This window comes from Carettochelys insculpta, chromosome 6 (genome assembly GCF_033958435.1).
Source record: "Carettochelys insculpta isolate YL-2023 chromosome 6, ASM3395843v1, whole genome shotgun sequence".
NCBI classification, from domain to species: domain Eukaryota; kingdom Metazoa; phylum Chordata; order Testudines; family Carettochelyidae; genus Carettochelys; species Carettochelys insculpta.
The window spans coordinates 125,913,920-125,936,201 of NC_134142.1; the positions used below are offsets into that span (position 1 = coordinate 125,913,920).

Genomic DNA, 22,282 nt, shown 5'->3' on the forward strand with positions numbered 1-22,282 from the left:
ACCTGTGTTACACAGGCTTGAGTTTGGTGGGACTTGTGTGTATGGAGATACACATCTCATAGAGCTTGAAGGGACCTTAGGAGGTCACTGAGTCCAGTCCCCTACACTCTTGGCAGGACCAAGCACCATTCCCTCCCCCCCCCTTTTATTTTTTACTCTATTTGCTCCAGACCCCTCTTTAGTAAAGAATAAAATTGCAAGGCACGTAGAAGAGCACGAATTGTGGAGCAAAAGTCAGCATGGTTTCTGCAGAGGGAAGTCGTGTCTAACTAATCTATTAGAATTCTTTGAAGGGGTTAATAAACATGCAGACAAGGGGCACCCAGTGGACATAATATACCTAGATTTCCAGAAAGCCTTTGACACGGTCCCACACCAAAGGCTTTTATTTAAATTAGGCGGTCATGGGATAGGAGGAAAGATCCTTTCATGGATCGGGAATAGGTTCAAAGACAGAAAACAAAGGGTTGGAATAAATGGTAAATTTTCACAATGGAGGGGGGTAACTAGTGGTGTTCCCCAGGGGTCAGTCCTGGGACCGATCCTGTTCAACTTGTTCATCAATGATCTAGAAAATGAGGTGAGCAGTGAGGTGGCAAAGTTTGCAGATGACACCAAGTTGTTCAGGACAGTCAAAACCAAAAGGGATTGTGAAGAACTACAAAAAGATCTCAGCAAACTGAGTGATTAGGCAGCAAAATGGCAAATGAAATTTAATGTGGGTAAGTGTAAGGTAATGCATGTTGGAAAAAATAACCCAAATTACACGTACAACATGATGGGGTCAAATTTAGCTACATAGATCAGGAAAGGGATCTTGGAGTTATAGTGGATAGTTCTCTGAAGACATCCACGCAGTGTGCAGCGGCAGTTAGTAAGGCAAATAGGATGTTAGGAATTATTAAAAAAGGGATAGATAATAAGACAAAAGATATCATACTTCCCCTATATAAAACTATGGTACGCCCACATCTTGAGTACTGCGTGCAGATGTGGTCTCCTCACCTCAAAAAAGATATATTGGCATTAGAAAAGGTTCAGAAAAGGGCAACTAAGATGATTGGGGGTTTGGAACGGGTCCCATATGGGGAGAGGCTAGAGAGACTGGGACTTTTCAGTTTGGAAAAGAGGCGATTGAGGGGCGATATGATAGAGGTATATAAAATCACTAATGGTGTGGAGAAAGTGAATATAGAAAAATTATTTACCTTTTCCCATAATACAAGAACTAGGGGACACCAAATGAAATTGATGGGTAGTAGGTTCAAAACTAATAAAAGGAAATTTTTCTTCACACAGCGCACAGTCAACCTGTGGAACTCCTTGCCCGAGGAGGCTGTGAAGGCCAGGACTCTATTAGGGTTTAAAAAAGAGCTTGATAAATTTTTGCAGGTTAGGTCCATAAATGGCTATTAGCCAGGGGTAAAGTATGGTGCCCCTGGCCCTCAGAACAAGGGCAGGAGATGGATGGCAGGAGACAAATCACTTGATCGTTGTCTTCTGTTCTCCTTCTCTGGGGCACCTGGCGTTGGCCACCGTCGGCAGATGGGATGCTGGGCTGGATGGACCTTTGGTCTGACCCAGTATGGCCGTTCTTATGTTCACTGGTCTCCTCAAGGATGGAGCTCACAGTCCTGGGTTCAGCAGGCCAATGCTCAAACCTCTGCACCACCCCTCCCTGCTTGTCCTTGGGGCACAGCACAAGGCACCAGTAGGTGCCTCAAATCTGCACTAACAGAGAATCAGCCCAGGGTCTGAGTCCCACTAGTTTCAAGTCCTGAAATCAGCCACACCCGGACCCTACTCCCCAGGCTATTGACCTGAGATGTGAGATGTCTGTGGCGGAGGTGGGACTAACCGCTGGGCCCTGGTTGCAGGCGTATGCCATGAGGGGAGCGCGCCTGGCTCTCACTCTCTGTGTCACTGCCGAGCGAGAGGGAGCTGAGGAAGACATCCGGGCCCTGGACAGAATGTTCCAGACTTTGGGCTTTGAGAACCGCGTGGTCAGGGATCCCACCGCAGAGGTAAGTGTCTCCACTGCCCCCGGGAAGCAGGTTCCCTCGGTGACCCTCCCAGAGCCAGAATCATCCCTGGGTGGGAGCTGGTCAGAGCAAAGGTCTGTGGGCAGCGCCGTTGTAAATTACAGCAGCCTTGGGACTGCTCTAAGGGCGGCTCTGCTGAAAGATTGTCCTTGGGCGTGGACATTGCACTCCAACAGTGCCCCTGCCACAGGAATCCCAGCACCAGAGAGATGCCTCCCTATCGGCCAGCGTTCCCCTCACCCCTCGATTGTAATCCCTGGGGAGTCCCCTCCTTGGACCCACTAGCCTGCACTGCCTCCTCCCACTGCAGGGAGCCCCTGCATGTCCCATACTGTCTCTAATGGCCGTTTGGTTTTGTGGGGGGGACAGCTCCTAGAAATAAACAGGAAGAGAGATGGGGGAGACTGGGTCAGTCTCCTAAAACCAAAGAGGAAGAAGGGGCTTTCGAAGTGCGAGGGATCCTTTCGAAAGGCCCCCGTCTACACGGGCAGCACGTGACTCAAAAGCAGCACTTCATGGCAGCGCCTCATGAGCATCTTCCCAACTCGCTCATTACTGTGCCCCTTCTAAAAGGAAGGGGCTAGTGTAGACGTAGCCCTGGTGTTTTGTCTGAGTTTGCTCCATTTGGTCAAAGGGCTTCAAGAAACAGCTGAAGAAATTTAGAAAGGAAATGGACTCCAGGAGCGACCTCGTGAGCTGCTGCTTTGTGGTCATCATGGCGCACAATGGGAAGAGCAAGAAGCCTGGAGACCACCAGGTTGTGTTTGGTGCCGATGGGCAGGAAATGGAGCTGGAGGAGCTGTTTGCAGAGATGACTAACAAGTCCTGCAAAGTGCTGCGGGGCAAACCAAAGGTCTTCATCATCCAGGCCTGCCGGGGGGGTGAGTCACCATAAAGTCCAGGGACTGGAAGCCATTAGCTTTTCCTTGTCAACAATCACCACCTGCCTCTTTTGGAACCAGTCTCTGTCCTGTGCCTCACTGTTCTACCATCCCCTGAAATATCAGTGACCGCCTTTCAAACTCACAGTCCTTTTCTCAGCCCGGGGCCAACCTGCCCCTTTCTTATTTGCTACCTCGAACCTCCCCGTACAGACCTGATGCACTGAGTGTACAGGAATACGGCCGTATCCCTTGAAATGGGTGTGAGTTCTTTAGGGGCATGCGCTGTGGTCTCTGTCTAAGAAGCCACCCAAGCAGTGCATGTGTGTGTGTGGGTGAATCTGGGCCTGGCATGTAGGGGAAAAAATGGTTACTTGAGGCCATTACACAAATCTGAAAGGGAAGCTGTGTGGTTTCAGAGAGCAGAGACAAAGGCGTCCTTGGGAAGACATCTGACACAACTTACAGAGCTGGAATCAACAGTTCCTCCAACAGAGCTATCTCAGCCAGCTCTTCTTCTGATGAACCAGACATCATGAAGCTGATCCCAACACACACTGACAGCCTGTTCGTCTACGCATCTGCCCCAGGTAGGAGAGCAAACCCCTTCTCCTACACAGACAACGCCCCACAGCTGAAGGAACCATGTAAGAGAGGATAAGTCCATCAATGGCTTTTAGACAGGCTGGGCAGGGATGGTGTCCGTATACTGTTTGTCAGAGGCTGGGAATGGGCTACAGAGAGGGATCACTCGATGATTCCCTCAGAACAAAGCAGCAGAAATGTAGCACTCTAAAGACTAACACAATGATTTATTCGTAGATGAGCTTTCATGGGACAGACCCACTTCATCAGATCAATCTCATTTCCAACACAGACTGACATTTACAACTACAGAGGACCAAAAAAACTGCAATTAAAACTGACAAATCAAATACACAGGACTGAAGGAGAGGGATGGGGGAGGGGATGTGAAGTGTCCTGCCTGAGATAATTATGTGCATCAAAGGAAGGGAAGCCGTCCTTGTAAAGAGTGAGGTGATTGATGTCTCTGTTCATACCACATTTAATGTGTCCAATTTGAATATGAATTCCAACTCACAAATTTCACTCTCTAATCTGGTTTTAAATTCTTTTTGCTCTAGGACACAAATTCTCAGGTCTTTAACAGAGTGGCCCACTCCATTGAAGTGTTCACTGACCAGCTTATGTGCATTGAGTTTCTTGATGTCTGCTCTGTGTCCATTCATTCTTTGGTGAAGGTTTTGCCCAGTCTGTCCAATGTACATAATGTCAGGGCATTATTGGCACATAATGGCATATATGATGTTGCTGGAAGTGCACGAGAATGTACCTTTGATCTTGTAACTAACAATTAGGTCTAGTGATGGTATCCGCAGAATAAATATGTGGACAAAGTTGACAGCAGGGTTTGTTGCAAGGAAAAGTTCCCAGATTAGTATTGTTGTGGTGTAGCCTGATTGCTGGTGAGAATCTTTCTTAGCTTAGGAGGTTGTCTACAGGAAAGGACAGGCCTGTCACCTAGAGCCTTCTGGAGTGTAGCATCCTGATCTAGAATAGGTTGTAAGTTTTTAATGCTGAGTTGCAGGGATTTGAGTTGGGGGCTATAGGTGATGACAACTGGTGTTCTGTTGTTGATCTTCTGGGGCCTATGTTATAGTAGCTGGTTTCTGGGTATTCGTCTGTCCCTGTCCATTTGTTTGTTTACTTCTCCCGGTGGGTAATTAAGTTTTACGAATGCTTGGTAGAGATCTTGTAGTTTTCAGTCTGTGGCAGTAAGATCAGAGCAGATGCGATTGTATCTAAGAGCTTGACTGTAAATGATGGATCATGTGGTGTGAGGCGGGTGGAAGCTGGAAGCATGTAGGTAAGTGTAGCCGTCAGTGGGTTTCCGGTAGAGGGTGGTGTTGATGTGGCCATCAGTGATTTGTCTGTGGTATCCAGGAAATGTATTTCTCATGTGGAATAGTCAAGGCTAAGATTGATGGAAGGATGCAGGTTGTTAAAATCTCTGTGGAATTCTTCCAGAGGCTCTTTATGGATCTAAATGATAAAGATGTCATCGATGTAGCATAAGTAAAGGAGGGGAACAGGGGATGAGAGCTAAGGAAACGTTGTTCTAAGTCAGCCATAAAAATGTTAGCATACGGCGTGGCCACGCCAGTGTCCACAGCAGCACTGCTAGTCTGAAGGTAAAAGTTGTCCCCAAATAGGAAATAGTTGTGGTGAGGACAAAGTTACATAGCTCAGTCACCAGATTTGCTGTGGTAACATCAGGGATGATATTCCTGATCACTTGTAGTCCATCTTCATGTGGAATATTGGTGTAGCATGGAAAGGCTCTACCTCCATGGGGGGCCAGGATGGAATTGTCAGGAAGGTTTCGAATGTTTTGTAATTTCCTCGGGAAGATACCACTGACTTCTTGAGTGGATTGCTGTGGACTTGGTGGTCCCCCTGGAAAAGTCTGCTCAGGGGGCCTCAGCACATATTGGTAGTCCTCGATTATGCCACCAAATACCCAGAAGCCGTTCCCCCTAAGGAATACTAACTCCAAGACCATAGCCAGGGTGTTAGTTCAAATTAGTTCAAATCTTCTCAAGGGTAGGAGTACCCAAGGAGATCCTGACAGACCAAGGAACCCCCTTTGTCTCAAACCTCATGAAGGGCCTGTGTGATTGGGCAGCAAAATGGCAAATGAAATTTAATGTGGGTAAGTGTAAGGTAATGCACATTGGAAAAAATAACCCAAATTACACGTACTACATGATGGGGTCAAATTTAGCTACGACAGATCAGGAAAGGGATCTTGGAGTTATAGTGGATAGTTCTCTGAAGACATCCACGCAGTGTGCAGCGGCAGTCAGTAAAGCAAATAGGATGTTAGGAATAATTGAAAAAGGGATAGAAAATAAAATGAAGAATATCTTACTTCCCCTATATAAAACTATGGTACGCCCACATCTTGAGTACTGCGTGCAGATGTGGTCTCCTCACCTCAAAAAAGATATATTGGCATTAGAAAAGGTTCAGAAAAGGGCGACTAAGATGATTAGGGGCTTGGAACGGGTCCCATATGGGGAGAGGCTAGAGAGACTGGGACTTTTCAGTTTGGAAAAGAGGCGATTGAGGGGTGATATGATAGAGGTATATAAAATCATGAATGGTGTGGAGAAAGTGAATATAGAAAAATTATTTACCTTTTCCCATAATACAAGAACTAGGGGACACCAAATGAAATTGATGGGTAGTAGGTTCAAAACTAATAAAAGGAAATTTTTCTTCACACAGCACACAGTCAACCTGTGGAACTCCTTGCCGGAGGAGGCTGTGAAGACCAGGACTCTATTAGGGTTTAAAAAAGAGCTTGATAAATTTTTGCAGGTTAGGTCCATAAATGACTATTAGCCAGGGATAAAGTATGGTGCCCTGGCCTTCAGAACAAGGGCAGGAGATGGATGGCAGGAGATAAATCACTTGATCATTGTCTTCTGTTCTCCTTCTCTGGGGCACCTGGCATTGGCCACTGTCGGCAGATGGGATGCTGGGCTGGATGGACCTTTGGTCTGACCCAGTATGGCCATTCTTATGTTCTTGTGGTGCCTAAGCTGGACAGCAGCCTCCACTTCTGCAATGACTTTAGGAAGGCAAATGAGGTATCAAAATTTGATGCATGACCTATGCCCTGGATAGATGAACTAATTGATCAGTTGGGGAAGGCCCAGTTTCTATCCACTCTCGACCTAACTAAGGGATACTGGGAGATCCCCCCCAGCCAGGGAAGCCAGAGAGAAGATGGCTTTCACAACACCAGAAGGCCTCTAGCAGTACACTGTCCTCCCTTTTGGGTTACATGGGGCCCCAGCAATGTTCCAGAGGCTCATGGATAAATGGCTACATATGCATCGCCAGTATGCAGCCACCTATGTTAACAACATCGTCGTCCATAGCCCAGATTGGGAGATCCACTTAAACAAAGTAGAGGCCATACAGACACCTTGAGGGAGGCCAGGCTCACCGTGAACCCCAAATAATGTGCATTTGGGATGGCTGAAGCTAGCTACTTAGGGTACATTGTGGGGAGGTGTGATGGGGTTCAGGGGTCCCCCTGCACTGCACCCCGTCCGCTGGCAGGAGAGACTCTCACTCAGCAGGCACAACAGCAGGTTTATTAGGGAACAGATGTCCAGTTTCTCACAGAAGCAACAGCATAGCCGCCAGAGACAGTCCTTCCAACCTGTCCTGGGGGGAAGACCCCGAGGGGTGTCCCTCTGGGGTGTAGCTTTCCCCCTCCTCAGGCTGGCTGCCTTCCCTCTCCCTTTTCCTCGCCTCTAACTGCCGCCCCCGATTCAAAACCCAGCTCAGCTCCTCCCTGCTCTTTGTTTAGGCAGAGGTGTTATCTGCCAGTTGTAGCCCTAGGGTCATCCTTAGCCACTGGGAGCTGCTGCTTGCCTCGGACATCCAGCCTGACTCACACATGCACCCCCCACCACTCCATCACATCTCTCCCCTCTTCCAGACCGCACTGAGCGGGGTCACTTAGCCAGTGACCTGGGGAAGTTCGGGGCCCTCCCTGCGTGACAGGGCATCTGCTATGGTGTTGTTGTTCCCCTTGACGTGGACCACCTCCATGTCGTAGTCCTGCAGGAGCAGACTCCACCGCAGGAGCTTGGCGTTGGCCCCTTTCATGTGATGCAGCCAGGTCAGGGGTGAGTGATCGGTGTACATGGTGAAACGCCGTCCAAACAGGTACGGCTGCAGCTTCCCCAGCGCCCACACCATGGCCAGACATTCCTTCTCTATGGCTGCGTAGTTCTGCTCCCGGGGCAGCAGCTTCTTACTCAGGTACACGATGGGGTGTTTCTCCCCTTTGTCAGTCACCTGCATTAGCACCGCCCCCAGCCCCACGTCCGAGGCATCGGTGAACACCAGGAAGGGCTTGTTGAAGTCTGGATTTGCCAGCACTGGGGCCCTGACCAGAGCCTCCTTCAGCGCGCAGAGGGCCTCTTGGCACTGCTCGGTCCAGACCACCTTGTCAGGCTTTCCCTTTTTACACAGCTCCGTGAGGGGGGCTGCGATGGAGCTAAAGTGGGGCACAAACCTCCGGTAGTACCCCGCCATCCCAATGAAGGCCTGGACCTGCTTCTTAGTCTGGGGTGTTGGCCAATCTCTGACAGCCTCCACTTTAGCTGGCTCTGGCTTTAAGCAGCCGCTGCCCACCTTGTGGCCCAGGTAGGTCACCTCAGCCATTCCCACCTTGCACTTCCCCTGCCTTGATAGTCAGCCCGGCCTTCTGGAGTCGGTCCAGCACCTGCTTGAGTTGGGACACATGGTCCTCCCACGTCTGGCTGAAGATGCAAATGTCGTCCATGTAAGCCAGGGCAAAGCTCTCCATCCCTTTCAGTAGCTGGTCCACCAGACGCTGGAAGGTAGCGGGTGCCCCCTTGAGGCCGAAGGGCAGGACCAGGAACTCGTAGAGCCCCACAGGGGTGATGAAAGCCGACTTGAGCCGGGCATCTTCGTCCAATGGCACTTGCCAGTACCCCTTGGTGAGGTCAACAGTGGTGAGGTAACGGGCTTCCCCCAGCTTGTCTTATAGGTCGTCAGGCCTGGGCATGGGGTAGGCGTCCAATACAGTGATGGCGTTAAGCTTGCGATAGTCCACACAAAACCGAACAGACCCATCTTTTTTAGGGACTAACACCACGGGAGAGGCCCAGGGGCTGGACGAGGGTTGGATCACCCCCAGAGCCAGCATGTCTTCAACCTCCCGCTCTATGTCCTGAGCCGTCCTCCCTGTGGCTCTGAATGGCACACACTTGATAGGGGCGTGGGTGCCTGTCTCTATTCGGTGGACAGCCAGGTCAGTGTGTCCGGGTCTGTCCGAGAACAGCTGTTGATGCAAATGCAGCACCTCCTTGATCTCCGTCTGCTGGGCAGGGGTTAGCTGGTCTGAGAGGGGAATAGACTCCAGCAAGGAGCCGGCTCCAGTCCTTGTGAGTAAATCCACCAAGGGATCATCCCCCTGCCCCTCCCAGTGTCTGCACACGGCCAGCACCAAGTTCTGCCTGTCCCAGTAAGGTTTCATCATGTTCACATGATAGACCCGGTGGCTGTGGGCCCGGTTCGACAGTTCCACCACATAATTCACGTCATTTAGCTGTTTGACGACCTTCAAGGGCCCATCCCAGGCCGCTTGCAGCTTGTTCCGCCGCACAGGTATAAGGACCATCACTTGATCCCCGGTGGCATAGGCTCGGGCCCTGGCGTTACGGTCATACCAGACCTTTTGCTTCCTTTGGGCCATGGAGAGGTTCTCCCTGGCCAGGCCCATGAGCTCGGTGAGTTTTTCCCGGAAGGTCAGTACATACTGTACCACTGACTCCCCTTCAGGAGAGGCCGTCCCCTCCCACTCTTCTCTGAGCAAGTTCAAGGGTCCCCGTACCCTCCTTCCATACAGCAGCTCAAACGGGGAGAACCCCGTGGATTCCTGGGGCACCTCCCTGTATGCAAACAGCAGGTGGGGTAAGTACTTGTCCCAGTCATGGGGGTATTGATTCATGAAGGTTCTCAGCATCTGCTTCAGAGTCCCATTGAACCTCTCCACCAGCCCATTGGTCTGCGGGTGGTAGGCTGTGGCCCAGGTGTGCCGGACCCCACACTTGTCCCACAAGCTTTGCAGTAGGGCCGACATGAAGTTGGACCCCTGATCTGTGAGGACCTCCTTGGGGAACCCCACTCTGCTGAAAATGGACAGCAGTGCATCAGCCACGGTGTCAGCGTCGATAGAGGTCAAGGCCACAGCTTCTGGGTATCGCGTGGCAAAATCTACCACTACCAAAATATATTTCTTCCCCGAACGCGTTGCCTTGCTGAAGGGGCCCACTATGTCTATAGCCACTTTCTGGAAAGGCTCCTCTATGATGGGCAGTGGCCTCAAGGCAGCTTTCCCCTTGTCCCGGCTCTTCCCCACCCTCTGGCAGGGATCGCAGGACAGGCAATACAGACGGACAGCTGCAAAGATCCCTGGCCAGAAAAAGTTCTGTAACAACCTTCTCCTGGTGCGGTGGATCCCCTGGTGTCCTGCGAGCGGGACATCATGGGCTAGGTACAGCAGCCTGCGCCGGTACTTTTGGGGAACCACCAGTTGCCTCTGGACCTTCCATGGCTCCGCTTTGCGTCTGGGAGCCCATTCCCGGTACAGGAATCCCTTTTCCCACAGGAATCTCTCCCTGCAGCCCTCCCCCAGCTGTGGAGCTGGGCTGAGACTGGCCAGTTCCCTCAGCTTCTGCAAGGAGGGGTCTCTCTGCTGCTCTGCCTGGAATTCTTCCGCTCGGGCAGGAGCGGATGCTACTTCCCCATCCCTGCCTGGCTCCAGCATCCCTGGCCTGTGAGATCTGGTTTTTGGGGGCCCCCTTTCTCTCAGGGTTGGCCCCTGTGGCTTTGGCTGGGCCTGTACCCCTGAATCTGGGGAGCGCACCCCTCGTTTTCTTTGGCTACGGGTCAGGACCAGGGCACGAGGGCGTTCACCTTGCCAGTTCTCCAGGTCAGCGCCCATCAGTACATCTGCCGGCAAATGGCTGTGCACGCCCACTTCCTTGGGGCCTTCCTTCTTCCCCCATTTCAGGTGCACCCTCGCCATGGGCACCTTGAAAGGGGTCCCATCAATTCCTGTTATCGTCAGGTGGGAATCGGGTATCATGCAGCCCGGTGCCACCACCCCGGGTCGGGCCAGCGTCACGTCAGCGCCTGTGTCCCAGAACCCCGTGACCTTTTTCCCGTCTACCTCGAGGTGTTTGAGACACTTGCTCCACAGAGGCATTGCCGCCCCCACTCTGTAAACTGGCCTCTGAGCATTTGGTCCCCCTGAGGAGCTGGTCTGTGGGGCGGATTCGGCCCAAGCCGAGTGCCCATTGTCAGCACCACCCGCCTTGGCCGCCAGCCCCTCTGACTTCTGGGACCCCACCCAGTTGACTCCATGACCCCCCGGCCTGCTCAACCTGTCTGGGAGCCTGGGGCACTGGGCTGCTCTATGCCCCTTTCGCCCACAGCGGTAACAGCCTGGGTCTTGTTGTGTCCCTCGGGCCGGCTGCTCTGTCCGGGTTCTGTTTGGCTCTCTGGGGGGTGGGTGGCTGGCCCCTCTTTCCTGGGCTTGCCCAAGAGGTGGTCCCCTCTGTCGTACAGTTAGGGACCGGTCTCTCTGAGATTCTCGGTTTCTCCAGGACTCCCTCTCCCTCCGGGACTCCCTCTCTCTCCGAGACTCCCTCTCTTTGTGGGGCTCACTTTCAAACCTGGCCCGACTGTTTGTGAAGTCATCTGCCAGTTTCCCTGCATCATGCGAGTCCCCTGGCTTCCGGTCCACGAGCCACACCCTCAGGTCAGGTGCGCACATCTCGTAGAATCGCTCCACGACCGCCAGCTCGATCAGGTCCTCTACGGACTGGACTCCCATTCCGAATGCCCACTTCTGGTAGTATTGCTTCAGGCGGGCGGTTGTATCTACGTGGGTTTCCTCTGGCCTCTTCTGCGCCTCCTGGAACTTCTTCTTGTACATCTCCGGAGTCAGCCCGAACTTATGCAGCAGGGCCTGTTTGAACCGTTCATAGTCCCCAGGCTGCAGCCCCACCAGCTGGCTGAGCACCGCTGCGCCCTTCCGGCCCAGCAAGGGGGTGAGGTGCCGGAGCCACTCATCTGGGGGAACCTCATGCAACTCACAGGCTCGCTCGAAGGCGGTAAGGAACTCGTCCATGTCCCCTGGGTCCTGACACTGGGCCAGCACACGCGTCTCCAAGTGACTGGCCACCCCGAGCCGTCTGGCCCTCTCCCCGCTTACCGCAGCTGGGGCCTCTTGGCGTCTCGCCTCTGCCATGGTTCGCTCATGCTCCCGCTCTCGCTCTCTCTCCTCACGCTCTCGCTCTCTCTCCTTCCGTTCTCGTTCTTTCTCCTCCCGCTCTGTCTCTTGTAGCTGGCGCTCGTGCTCACGCTCTCTTTCTCGTTCCTGGCGCTCGTGCTCACGCTCTCTTTCTCGTTCCTGTCGCTCACGCTCTCTTTCCCGTTCCTGGTGCTCCAGTTCCTTTAATTTCACCTCGAGTTCCAGCCGTTGCAGGTCTGCGGTGGGGGACTCTGCCCGCGATGGACCACCGCTAGCTGAGCGCGACCTGGCGGGCACCGCGTCTGTCTGACGGCGTCGAGCCCCCGCTCCTGTCGGAGAATCCGAAATGCTTCCCGAGGCTGACCGGCCACTTTCTGCCAGGACAGGCTCTGCCCCCCCGGATCGGTCATTCTCTTCCAGCTGTGCAATCAGCTGGGCCTTGGTCGCCTTCCCCACGGTCAGGCCCCTCTCTCTGCACAGCCCCGCTAGCTCTGCCTTCAGGAGTCGGGTATAATCCATCTCCCCGCTATTTCCCGGGGTATCCACTCACCAGCAGCAGCTGCAGGAATGGCTCTGTTCTCCCTCTGACTCTTGTGAGACTCCTTCCTTCTCTGGTGCTCAGTCAGCCACTGCTGGGAGCTCATCCGTGGGTGCAGTGCATCCCACTCCTGACACCAGTGTGATGGGGTTCAGGGGTCCCCCTGCACTGCACCCCGTCCGCTGGCAGGAGAGACTCTCACTCAGCAGGCACAACAGCAGGTTTATTAGGGAACAGATGTCCAGTTTCTCACAGAAGCAACAGCATAGCCGCCAGAGACAGTCCTTCCAACCTGTCCTGGGGGGAAGACCCCGAGGGGTGTCCCTCTGGGGTGTAGCTTTCCCCCTCCTCAGGCTGGCTGCCTTCCCTCTCCCTTTTCCTCGCCTCTAACTGCCGCCCCCGATTCAAAACCCAGCTCAGCTCCTCCCTGCTCTTTGTTTAGGCAGAGGTGTTATCTGCCAGTTGTAGCCCTAGGGTCATCCTTAGCCACTGGGAGCTGCTGCTTGCCTCGGACATCCAGCCTGACTCACACATGCACCCCCCCCCACTCCATCACAGGAGGGTGTGATGAAGCCCCAGCTGAACAAGGTGGAGTGTGCTTGGAAGTGGCAAAGGAGACAGCCTGTCAAGAATATGTTGTTCACCGTCCCAAGCAGGCCAACCCCGCAGGGTTGAGCAGAGGGAGGGGATGTGTAACAGGGTCAGGGCAGCAGACCCCGGGTGGACGGCAGCCCAGAACCCAGCCTGGGCTAGGGGCAAGGCGGAAGGAGTGAATCAAACTCCCAGGTGGAGGCAATAGGGCGTGGTGCAGGTAGTCAGTTAGCAAGGTCCAGCTGAGCTAACTGCTGGGAGGCTGAAAAGCAGGGCGACAAGCAGAGCAGCGGGAGGAGAGAGGGGAGAGGAGGCAGAGGAGCGTGAGCGATGCTGGGAGGGAGGGAACAATTTAGCAAGCACGGATCGGGAGGATGAGAGCGCCGACAGCAGGGCTGGGCAGGGAGCAGCAGCGGGCTCCCCTTCCCACGCCAGGCCAGCAGATCTGTGAGGAGCAGAGGCAAGGGGCCCGAGCCGGGGCGGAGGGGGGCACCTCGCCACACAGGCTACAATGGGAGGATTCCACCTCTGACCCCGCAACTTGGTTACTTGCCATTCCCCAGGGTACGTCGCCTATCGAAGCCCACAGGCGGGATCCCAGCTGATCCAGACCATAGCTGAGGTCTTCAAGGAGTCTCGAGGCTTTCACGTGCTTGAGTTACTGACCGAGGTAAGGGGCACAGGAGGGGTGTTCTCCCACCTCTGCAACTGGTGAATCCTTTGTACAACTCTGTGTGCATCACTGGCTCTTTTAGCCAAGGCTGTGATCTGGAGGCTGAGCCAGATCTAAAAGTCCACAGGGAGAGAGCTCAGCCCTCCCCATGGTGCTCACAGCTCGGCGGTTGGACCTGGGCTCAGGAGCTCAGTGGACAATGACCTGGACACAGTTAAGTGTCACTAAACACCCCATCACTGTAATGTGCCTCAGCTCTCCCAGCCCCAGGAGCTCATTCTGTCAGTTGAACAGTGATACGGCTGCCCAGAGAGCAGAGGATGTGGACACTCGATTCATTTCACTGTGGACTGACAGGGCCTCGCTGTACGTCCGTCTGCGTCTCTAGTTGGCCAAAACAAAACTGTCTATACAAAGTGCTAATGCAGTTACCTTCTGGCATGGGACATCGGTAAGACCCACCCTGCATTTATGTACCCACTGCTGGTATGTGTTCCATAGAGGAGGCTGAAAGATTGGAGGAGGAGGAGAAAACAGCTGTAAGTTTGATCCAATGGCTGGGGAAAACAGTGAGAGACTTTAAGAGCTCGGCCTGTTTAGCTTCCCTAAAAGAGGACCGACAGGTAACCGCACAAGAGTGACAGTGACCATCCAAACAAACAAGTGTCCTTTTCCCTGCACAATTATTCAACACCATGTCCGAAGCCGGGGATTTTATCCACCCTGACAGCTGGGAAGTTTTTCCTTATGCCCAACCCAAGCCTCCTTTGCTGCAGTTGAAGCCCATTGCTCCTTGTCCTGTCACAAGAGCTTCAGAGAATCATTTTTCTTCCTCCTCTTTGTAACACCCTTTTAGGTACCTGAAAATGGCTCCCGTGGCCCCTCTCAGCCTGCTCTTTTCTACGCTAAGCAAGCCCAGGTCTTTCAGTCGTCCCTCACAGCTCCTGTTCTCTAGACCAGCGTTGTCCCAAAGCAATTGAATCAATCGCCACATGCTGCTCCCGCAGCCAGGTGCCCTGGCCCTCCTCCCCGGTGAGTCACCAAAGCTGTGACGCCAGAGCCTCCCAGGTCCGAAGAGCCGCGCTGCCCAGCCCCAAGCCACCCCATGGCCCAAGCGAACCACAGGAGCTGCCTCCGCCGCTGCTGCCACGCTTGTCCTGCCAAGTGAGGGGGGCACTTGGGCAAGGGGTGCTCCATGTGTGCAGCTCTAACGCGCCGCTTTCACCACGCCTTCCTGTCCAGTTTGCAACATGTGGTGAACATACAACATACTGAGCACTGTGGGGCCAGACCTTTCGCCATTTTGGTGCTCTTCTCTGGAGCTTCTCTGAGTTGTCCACATCTTCCCTGCAATGTGATGCCCAGAACTGGACACAGTTCTCCAAGCGCAGAGTGGAATGGAGGAAGGACTTCTCCTGTCTCACACGCAACACTCCTGTCAACGCGTCCCAGAACCACACCGGCTGGTTTTGCAGCAGCATCGCACTATTGACTCATACTGAGCTCGTGGTCCACTACGGCCCCTCGAGCCCTTCCTGCAGTGCTTCTTCCTCAGGAGTCCCTTCCCGTTCTGTATGTGTGAAACTGATTGTTTGAACTTCATCCTGTTTATCCAATTTGTCCAGATCTTTTTGAGTTCTGACCTTATCCTCCGCAGTGCTTGCAACCCCTCCCAGCTTGATGTCATCTGCAAACTCTATGACTGTGCCCTCTATGCCAATATCTAAATTGTCGCTGAAGATGCTGAACATAACCAGTTCCAGAACTGACTCCTGCACAACTCACTTGTTATGCCCTTCCAGCCTGACTGTGAACCACTGACAACTACGCTCTGAGAATGGCTATCCATCCTGTTACGCACCCACTTTATCGTAGCCCTATCTTAGTTGCATTTCCCTAGTTTACTGATAAGAAGCTCATGCAATACTGTACCAAATGAGTTACTAAAGTCCGGGTATACCACATCTACTGCTTACTCTTGTCCGCAAGGCTTGTCACCTTGTCAAAGAAAGCTATCAGATTGGTTTGACATGATTTGTTCTTTACAGATCCATGCATTTACTTATCACCTTATTATCTTCCAGATGTTTGCAGGTGAATTCCTTCATTATTTGGTGCATTGTCTTTCCTGGCACTGACGTTAAGCTGCTGGTCTGTGGTTTCCTGGGTTGTCATTATTTCCGTTTTTATAGATGGACACTATCTTGGCGGTCACTCAATAAGAAGTAGGATGTCTTGACATCACCCTCCTATTTTTGAGTCCATTGTTGGCTAATCAGCCCAATTCTGGAGACACAGATCTTATCACAGAAGTGGCAGGTGCTGGTGGCTGTTGGAGGGACGTGGGGCAGTTTTTGAATCTCTTTTCTTCTTCTCTGCCTCTCCGCAACTGCTCTGCAGTGGGACCTCTCAAATTGTGCCTCCCCCTCATAGATTGACTCTCTCCTCTGGGGACGGTCCTGGGCAAGATTCTCCCAAGTGTCAACACCAATGCTGCACTTTTCCATGTGTGCCTCCAGCACGTCCTTATATCACGTCCGCTGGCCCCCAATGCTCCTCTGTCCTTCCTCCAACTCGGAAGCAGAATCTGATGTGGGAGGCGCTGCTCAGACGTCAGAACCACGGGACCAGGCCAGCGATGTCAGTGGTGAATGGTAATGGCTTCAGTGCTGGTCATGTTCGACTCTCCCAGGACGCTCGCGTTCATGCGCCTGTCCTCCCAAGGCGTAGTTAGGGCTCTCCTGAGGCAGCGTTGATGATGTTGTTCAAGTGTCTTCAACTGACGCTTGTGTGTTATCCAGGTGTCACATGCGTACGGTAGCACTGGAACAACCACTGCGTGGTACACAAGGAGCTTTGTCTTGGGATAGATGTCCCAGTTCTTGAAGATTCTTTGTCTTGGGTGGGGAAAAGCAGAGCTTTTACAGCTCAGACGATGCTGGATTTCTGCATCAATGTTGACTTTAGTGGAAAGATGACTTCCCAGGTATGGGAAAGGCTCCACATTTTCCAGCTGTTCTCCATTGACTTCAATAGAAGGTACATGAGATTGTCCCAACAGCAAAGGTTGGTGGAGCACCTTGGTCTTTTTGATGTTCAGTGTGATCCCTCAGAAACCCACAACAGACTGTCTTGACCTGCCCCCTACAATGGACGAGGTCAAAAAGGCAAATCAGCCAGACCAGCTCTGGCAAAGCCCCTGGGATGGACGGTACCCTGCTGAAATTTTCAAAGCGACAGCACCAGTGTCACTTGAAGCCCTTCACAACATCTTGATCAGCATCTGGGAAGAAGAAGACAAGCCCAAAGACTTTAGGGATGCCACAGTCATCTCGCTGTTCAAGAACATGGGCAACAAAGGTGACTGTGGAAATTACTGGGGCATCTCCCTTCTCTGTACTGCTGGGAAGATCTTGGCTCGAATCATCCTCAACTGTCTGATCACCAGCATGTCAGAGGAGAACCTACCAGAGGCACAGTGTGGTTTTCGCCCAGGCCTCAGCACCATTGACATGATCTTTGCTGTTCATCAGGTCCAGGAAAAGTGCATAGAGCAGAACTTGAATCTGTACGCTGTCTTTATAGACCTGACCAAGGCGTTTGACACTGTCAACAGAGAAGCCCTGTGGATTATTCTGTCAAAACTTGGCTGCCCGAGAAGATTCATTAACCTCATATGCCCATTCTGCGATGACATGACCGGCTTTGTTCTTTCAAATGGCGAGTCCTCAGATCCATTTGAGATATCCAATGGTGTGAAGCCAGGGTGCGTACTGGCCCCAGTGTTTTTCAACCTCTTTTTCACGTGCATCCTCAGCCACGCAGTTAGGGACCTGGACCATGGAGTCTACATAAAATGCAGACTCAATGGGTCACTTTTTGACCTTCATTGTCTGAATGCTAAAACCAAGTTGCTTGAGAGGCTCATCCTTGAAGCCCTTTTTGCTGACGACTCTGCACTTATGGCACACAAGGAATCTGATCTCCAGCTCATTGTCAAAAAGTTTGCTGATGCCACTCGCCTCTTTGGTTTGACCACCAGCCTCGGAAAGACCCAGGTACTGTTCCAACTTGCTCCAGGATCTGCTGCTCTCCCCGCTTCAATCTTTGCTGAAGGATCAGAGTTAAAAACAGCAGAGGAGTTCAAGTACCTTGGCAGTGTGATAGCCAATGACGGCTCCGTTGACAAAGAAATCGATGCCAGAGTCTGCCAGGCCAGCCGGGCACTAGGACATCTGAGAACGCGAGTGTTGAATCAGCACAATATCCTACAGTCCACTAAACTGAAAGTGGACAAGGCTGTAGTCCTGACCAGTCTCCTGTACGGCTGTGAAACCTGGACCTTGTACAGAAAACATATAAAACTGCTGGAGCACATCCACACACGCAGCCTGAGGACAATACTGCACATTTGATGGCAGGACATAGTTACAAACCTGGAAGTCTTGGACAGAGCAGAAACCACGAGCCTCAAAGCCATGATTTTGAAAGCCCAGCTTCGCTGGACAGGGCACGTCACACGAATGGAGGAGTCAAAAATCCCTAAGCAACTCCTCTACGGTGAACTCTCCCAGGGCAAAAGGAATCAAGGCAGGCCTCACAAGAGGTATAAAGACCATGTGAAGGCCAACATTGCTCATGCTGGTTTAAAACCAGATCAGCTAGAGCAGCATGCAAAGGACCAAACAGGCTGGCATGCTCATGTACGACACGCGTATGACAACTTCGAAGAGCAGTGACGTGTACGCCTCATTCATTCTTGTGAGAGGAAGAAAGCAACAGCAGCAGCCGCACCAACAGAGCCAGCACAATTCCCTTGCCCCCACTGCGAACGCCCATGCCGTTGAAAGCTTGGACTCCTCAGCCACATGCGAGTCCACAACCAATGAGCTTATGCAGGGTCAAGACGTCATCGTCAGACACGACGGACGACCTACTACAATGAGGCCGAGATTCCCATATGCTTCAACAAAGGCACTTAAGATGGTCTGAAGGGCTGTGGGGTAAAGGGCAGCAACCATATTGTCATCCACGTCCTGGAGCTCCGTGATTGAGGCCATGGAGGTCTTGCTTTTAGCCTTCAGTCTCCTGAGATTTTCTATAGAAAGAATGGGAAGTTTTTCAGTCTTCACACCATCCATTCTTTCCTGGCACTGACGTTAAACTGACTGCTGTGTAGTTTCCGGGCTGTCTTTATTTCCCTTTCTATACATTGACGCTGTATTTGCCCTTTTCCAGTGTTCTGAAATCTCAGCTGACTTCCAGAACTTTTCCTAGATGATAGCTAAAGGCTCAGATACCTCCTCTGTCAGCTCCTTGAGTATTCTAGGATGCATTTCATCAGGCCCTGGTAACATGAAGACATTTAACTTTTCTAAGTAACTTTAACTCGTTCTTTTCCTATTTTAGCTTCTGAATCTACTCCCTTATCTCCAGCATTCACTATTATAGGCATCCAATCACCACCAAATGAGTCTCTCTTGACTTTTTACATTTCAAATACTCAGGCTGGTTTCCTTCTGGTGTGTGTGAAATCAAAGACAAGAAATTATTTTTCTTTTGTTTTGTTTTAAATGTAGATGGCTAGAGCTCCCTGAGACTGAATCAGGTCATATCCTGAGTGGTTGACACAGGGGATACCGTGACATGCCCTGGGCATCTGAGTTACACCTCTGTCATGGGTGGGCAGTTCACACCTCAGAGTTAGTTAAACCATCGCAATCCCGCGAGTGGAAGCTCTCGTTTTGGTTTAAGGGCAGCCTATTTTTGTTGAGCTTCAATCTGCTGCTAGTTTGTCTATGACGAACGGTAATGAGGAGTGTCCATCCATGGGGGTTGCCACTGGTTTAACTCAACTAATGCAAGTGTACGTGTAGGGATGGCTGGAGATGGTGAAATCAGACACTGGAGCAGTTGCTGTGAGTCTCGAGCTTTATTCAGTAACTGATCATGATTGAAACGGCGGTTGTGACATTGAGGCCTTTGCCAAATGAATCCTGATGTTCATTCTCACCCAGGTAATTCAGAGAGTTTCAGACACAGATTTTCAGGAAGAGGAAAACTCACTAAAGAACTATAAAATGAGCCCCATTTTCCAGAGCTCGCTGAGGAAGCTGCTGCTCTTGCTGGAGGTAAGCAGTCAGCCAGTTTCAGACACTCATCCTTTGCTTTGTGCTGCTAGGGCCAGGGTTCCTCCAATTGCTCTTGTTATTGCCCCCGCCGGTGCATGTGAGGCGGGAGGTAGGACCAACATTTAGGGGGAGACAGTGGTGAGAACAGAGGGTCCCGTGTTGAATGTTTGTGTGACCAATATATGAGTTTAGTCTTTTTCTGAAGGGATAAATTTATGCTGTAAAATGATCTGCAGGTGCTGGGCTTGGTGAGAGCAGGTGATGCATAAGCGTCCCAAATCCATCTATACTGTGCTGGTACCCCTCACTCTGCCCCACCAGCCCTGTCGGTGCCCCTCCCAGCCCAGCCCTGGCGGAGAAAGCAGCTTAACAGAAAACAGCTTAGGAATTTCCTGCCTCCAGTCTCTTCTGGCTCACATTAGGAAGCATCTTTTCTACTAATCAGAGGAAGTTTTTTGATGGGAGCAAGAGCTAGGAGCGACTGTTAATGTGGAGGTTTAGGTTGGACATTAGGACATTGGACATATGTGCCTGTCTCTGCAGCCCCATTATCCATGTTACTTAGCACCTGCAGACTCCAGGGCCCTTTCAAGCTCCTGTAATGGGGAATCTCTGGGTGACAAACAAGAGGAAGTTCTGTAGAGAAAGAGAGTGAGGAGCTGAAAAGGTCCTGCTGTGATCACTGTGAGTCAGAGTTGCAGGCTCTGTGTTACATTTACACTGCACCCCTGTGGTAACTCATCCCAGCTGTGAACGGGGAGTCCTCGTGCAAGGCCCAGGACTGTGCTAAAGAGATGGGCTGAAGGGGGCAGGGGGACACAGGAACATTCATGAAAGAAGCAGAAACTCTCTGTAAAGAGTTCTTTGTTCTTTAGGAAGAAGAACACCCACCACAGAACTACAAAATGAGCCCCATTTTCCAGAGCTCGCTGAGGAAGCTGCTCTTTCTGCGGGTGAGAGTTTGGCTCTTCCCAGCCCTGACCCCTTTGCTTTGTGCTGCTGTGAAATTTTGTGTCCTTCAGCTCAGTCCTGTCCCAACCTTCTTGCTATGTTCAGGAAACAAACCATGGACGCAGCCTTCCTCCTCGGCCAAATTCACGTCTTTGCCACTCAGTGGCTCCTGATGACTCTGGAGTTAGACTGCAGGTGCCTCTCCTCACTGGCATTTCTCGATTTCCAGAGAAGGAAATTACATCTATGCAAAAATTAAAACTGGAGAACAAAACTGGATTGCAAAGTTACCGAGAGCAGGATATTGAGGTAAGTACTGCAGCAGTTGGGTGTGTCGTGGGTAGCAGCGCAGCTGTAGTTACGACTGAGTCATTTACTGTTTAAAACTAACTCTTGCAAATACAGCACATGAGCACGCACTTGCTGACTTGGATCGGCTTTGGAGTTTGCTGCGCCTGCTGAGGGCACAGAGAGGGTTAGAGGTCCAACCCTGGGGTCCAGCCTTACTTTAGAGCTATTGTCAGTAATCAACTAGAGTGAGGATGAAAGACTCCAGTAAGGTAACAAAATCCTCGGTCGTGCTCCTCACACGTTTCCTGACCTAAAGGACTGTCTGCAATCACAGGAAAGCTGTTCTGGGTCATTTGGTGAAGGGGTTCCTGACACTCAGTGCCCCCTCTCCCCACAGTGCAACCTACTCAATGCACTCCTAGATTCAGATAACGCTCTTGCTGCAGAGCTGTGGAAAATCTAGGGCTCTGGCCCTTGTGAAATTCATAACTGACTGGAAGATGTGGAGCAGTTCACCTATTTGAGGAGTATTATGGGCAGAGACAGAGGAACAGACAAGGATATCAGTGCCAAGATAGGGAAAGCAACAGCTGCATTCAAGACTCTTCATCCCACATGAAGATCACCGATAATATCTGTGAAGACGAAACTGCGGCTCTTCAAGACAAATGGGAAGCGTGCGCTCTTGTATGGATGCAAGACCCACAGGACTAAAAACTCTTCCAATCACAAGCTGCAGACATTCATAAACAGATGCCTGAGGTACCTCCTTCACATCAAATGCAAGGCTTGGTCACAAGTGAGGAGCTTTGGAACAGAGCAGGACAAGAGCCACTTGCCATTCAAACCAAGAGAAGAAGGTTGGGATGGCGAGGTCACACTCTCAGAAAATCACCATCCAGAATTGCCCATCAAGCTCTCACATGGAACCTGTAAGGAAAATGCAAAAGAGGAAGAGCTCGGGCAATGCGGAGAAGTATCAGAGAGGTGGCCGAGTTAGTCTGAATCTTCAATAACAATGAGAAGTCCTTATAGGCTTGTGGGCACCTTATAGGCTAACAGATATTTTGGAGCATGAGCTTTCGTGGGCAAAGACCCGCTTCAGCCGATGCAGGAGTGAGAAGGTCTATTGAGATCGAAGGACAATAACCAGCACATTCTCAGAGCCAGCTGGAAGGTTTGGCCCAAGGCAGAGTGAAGTGGAGGAGACTTGTAGGTGACCTGTGCTCCGCCTGGAGTACAAGGGTTTAAATCAAGTGAGATCAGCTAGTGAACTGTACCAAGGACCAGA

At 51.7% G+C, this 22,282-nt stretch overlaps 1 protein-coding gene across 1 annotated transcript; it reads left to right on the plus strand.

The window, feature by feature from the left end:
- The first annotated feature begins 1,886 nt into the window (after positions 1 to 1,886).
- On the plus strand, positions 1,887 to 21,454 carry LOC142015214 (caspase-14-like). Its single transcript, XM_074998630.1, has 7 exons — positions 1,887 to 2,024; positions 2,677 to 2,923; positions 3,454 to 3,570; positions 13,509 to 13,615; positions 19,636 to 19,749; positions 20,625 to 20,702; positions 21,389 to 21,454. Exons 1-7 carry the CDS (start codon positions 1,887 to 1,889, stop codon positions 21,452 to 21,454), a joined length of 867 nt encoding a protein of 288 aa, XP_074854731.1.
- The last annotated feature ends 828 nt before the right edge of the window (positions 21,455 to 22,282 follow it).

What these genes read in the sequence shown, in the direction of transcription:
- LOC142015214 (XM_074998630.1), top strand. Translation starts at nt 1,887, where the DNA reads ATGAGGGGAGCGCGCCTGGCTCTCACTCTCTGTGTCACTGCCGAGCGA. An exon ending in CATCCAGGCCTGCCGGGGGG is followed by an intron (nt 2,924 to 3,453) that starts GTGAGTCACCAT and finishes CTGATGAACCAG; the next exon opens with ACATCATGAAGCTGATCCCA. An exon ending in TGCTTGAGTTACTGACCGAG is followed by an intron (nt 13,616 to 19,635) that starts GTAAGGGGCACA and finishes ATTCTCACCCAG; the next exon opens with GTAATTCAGAGAGTTTCAGA.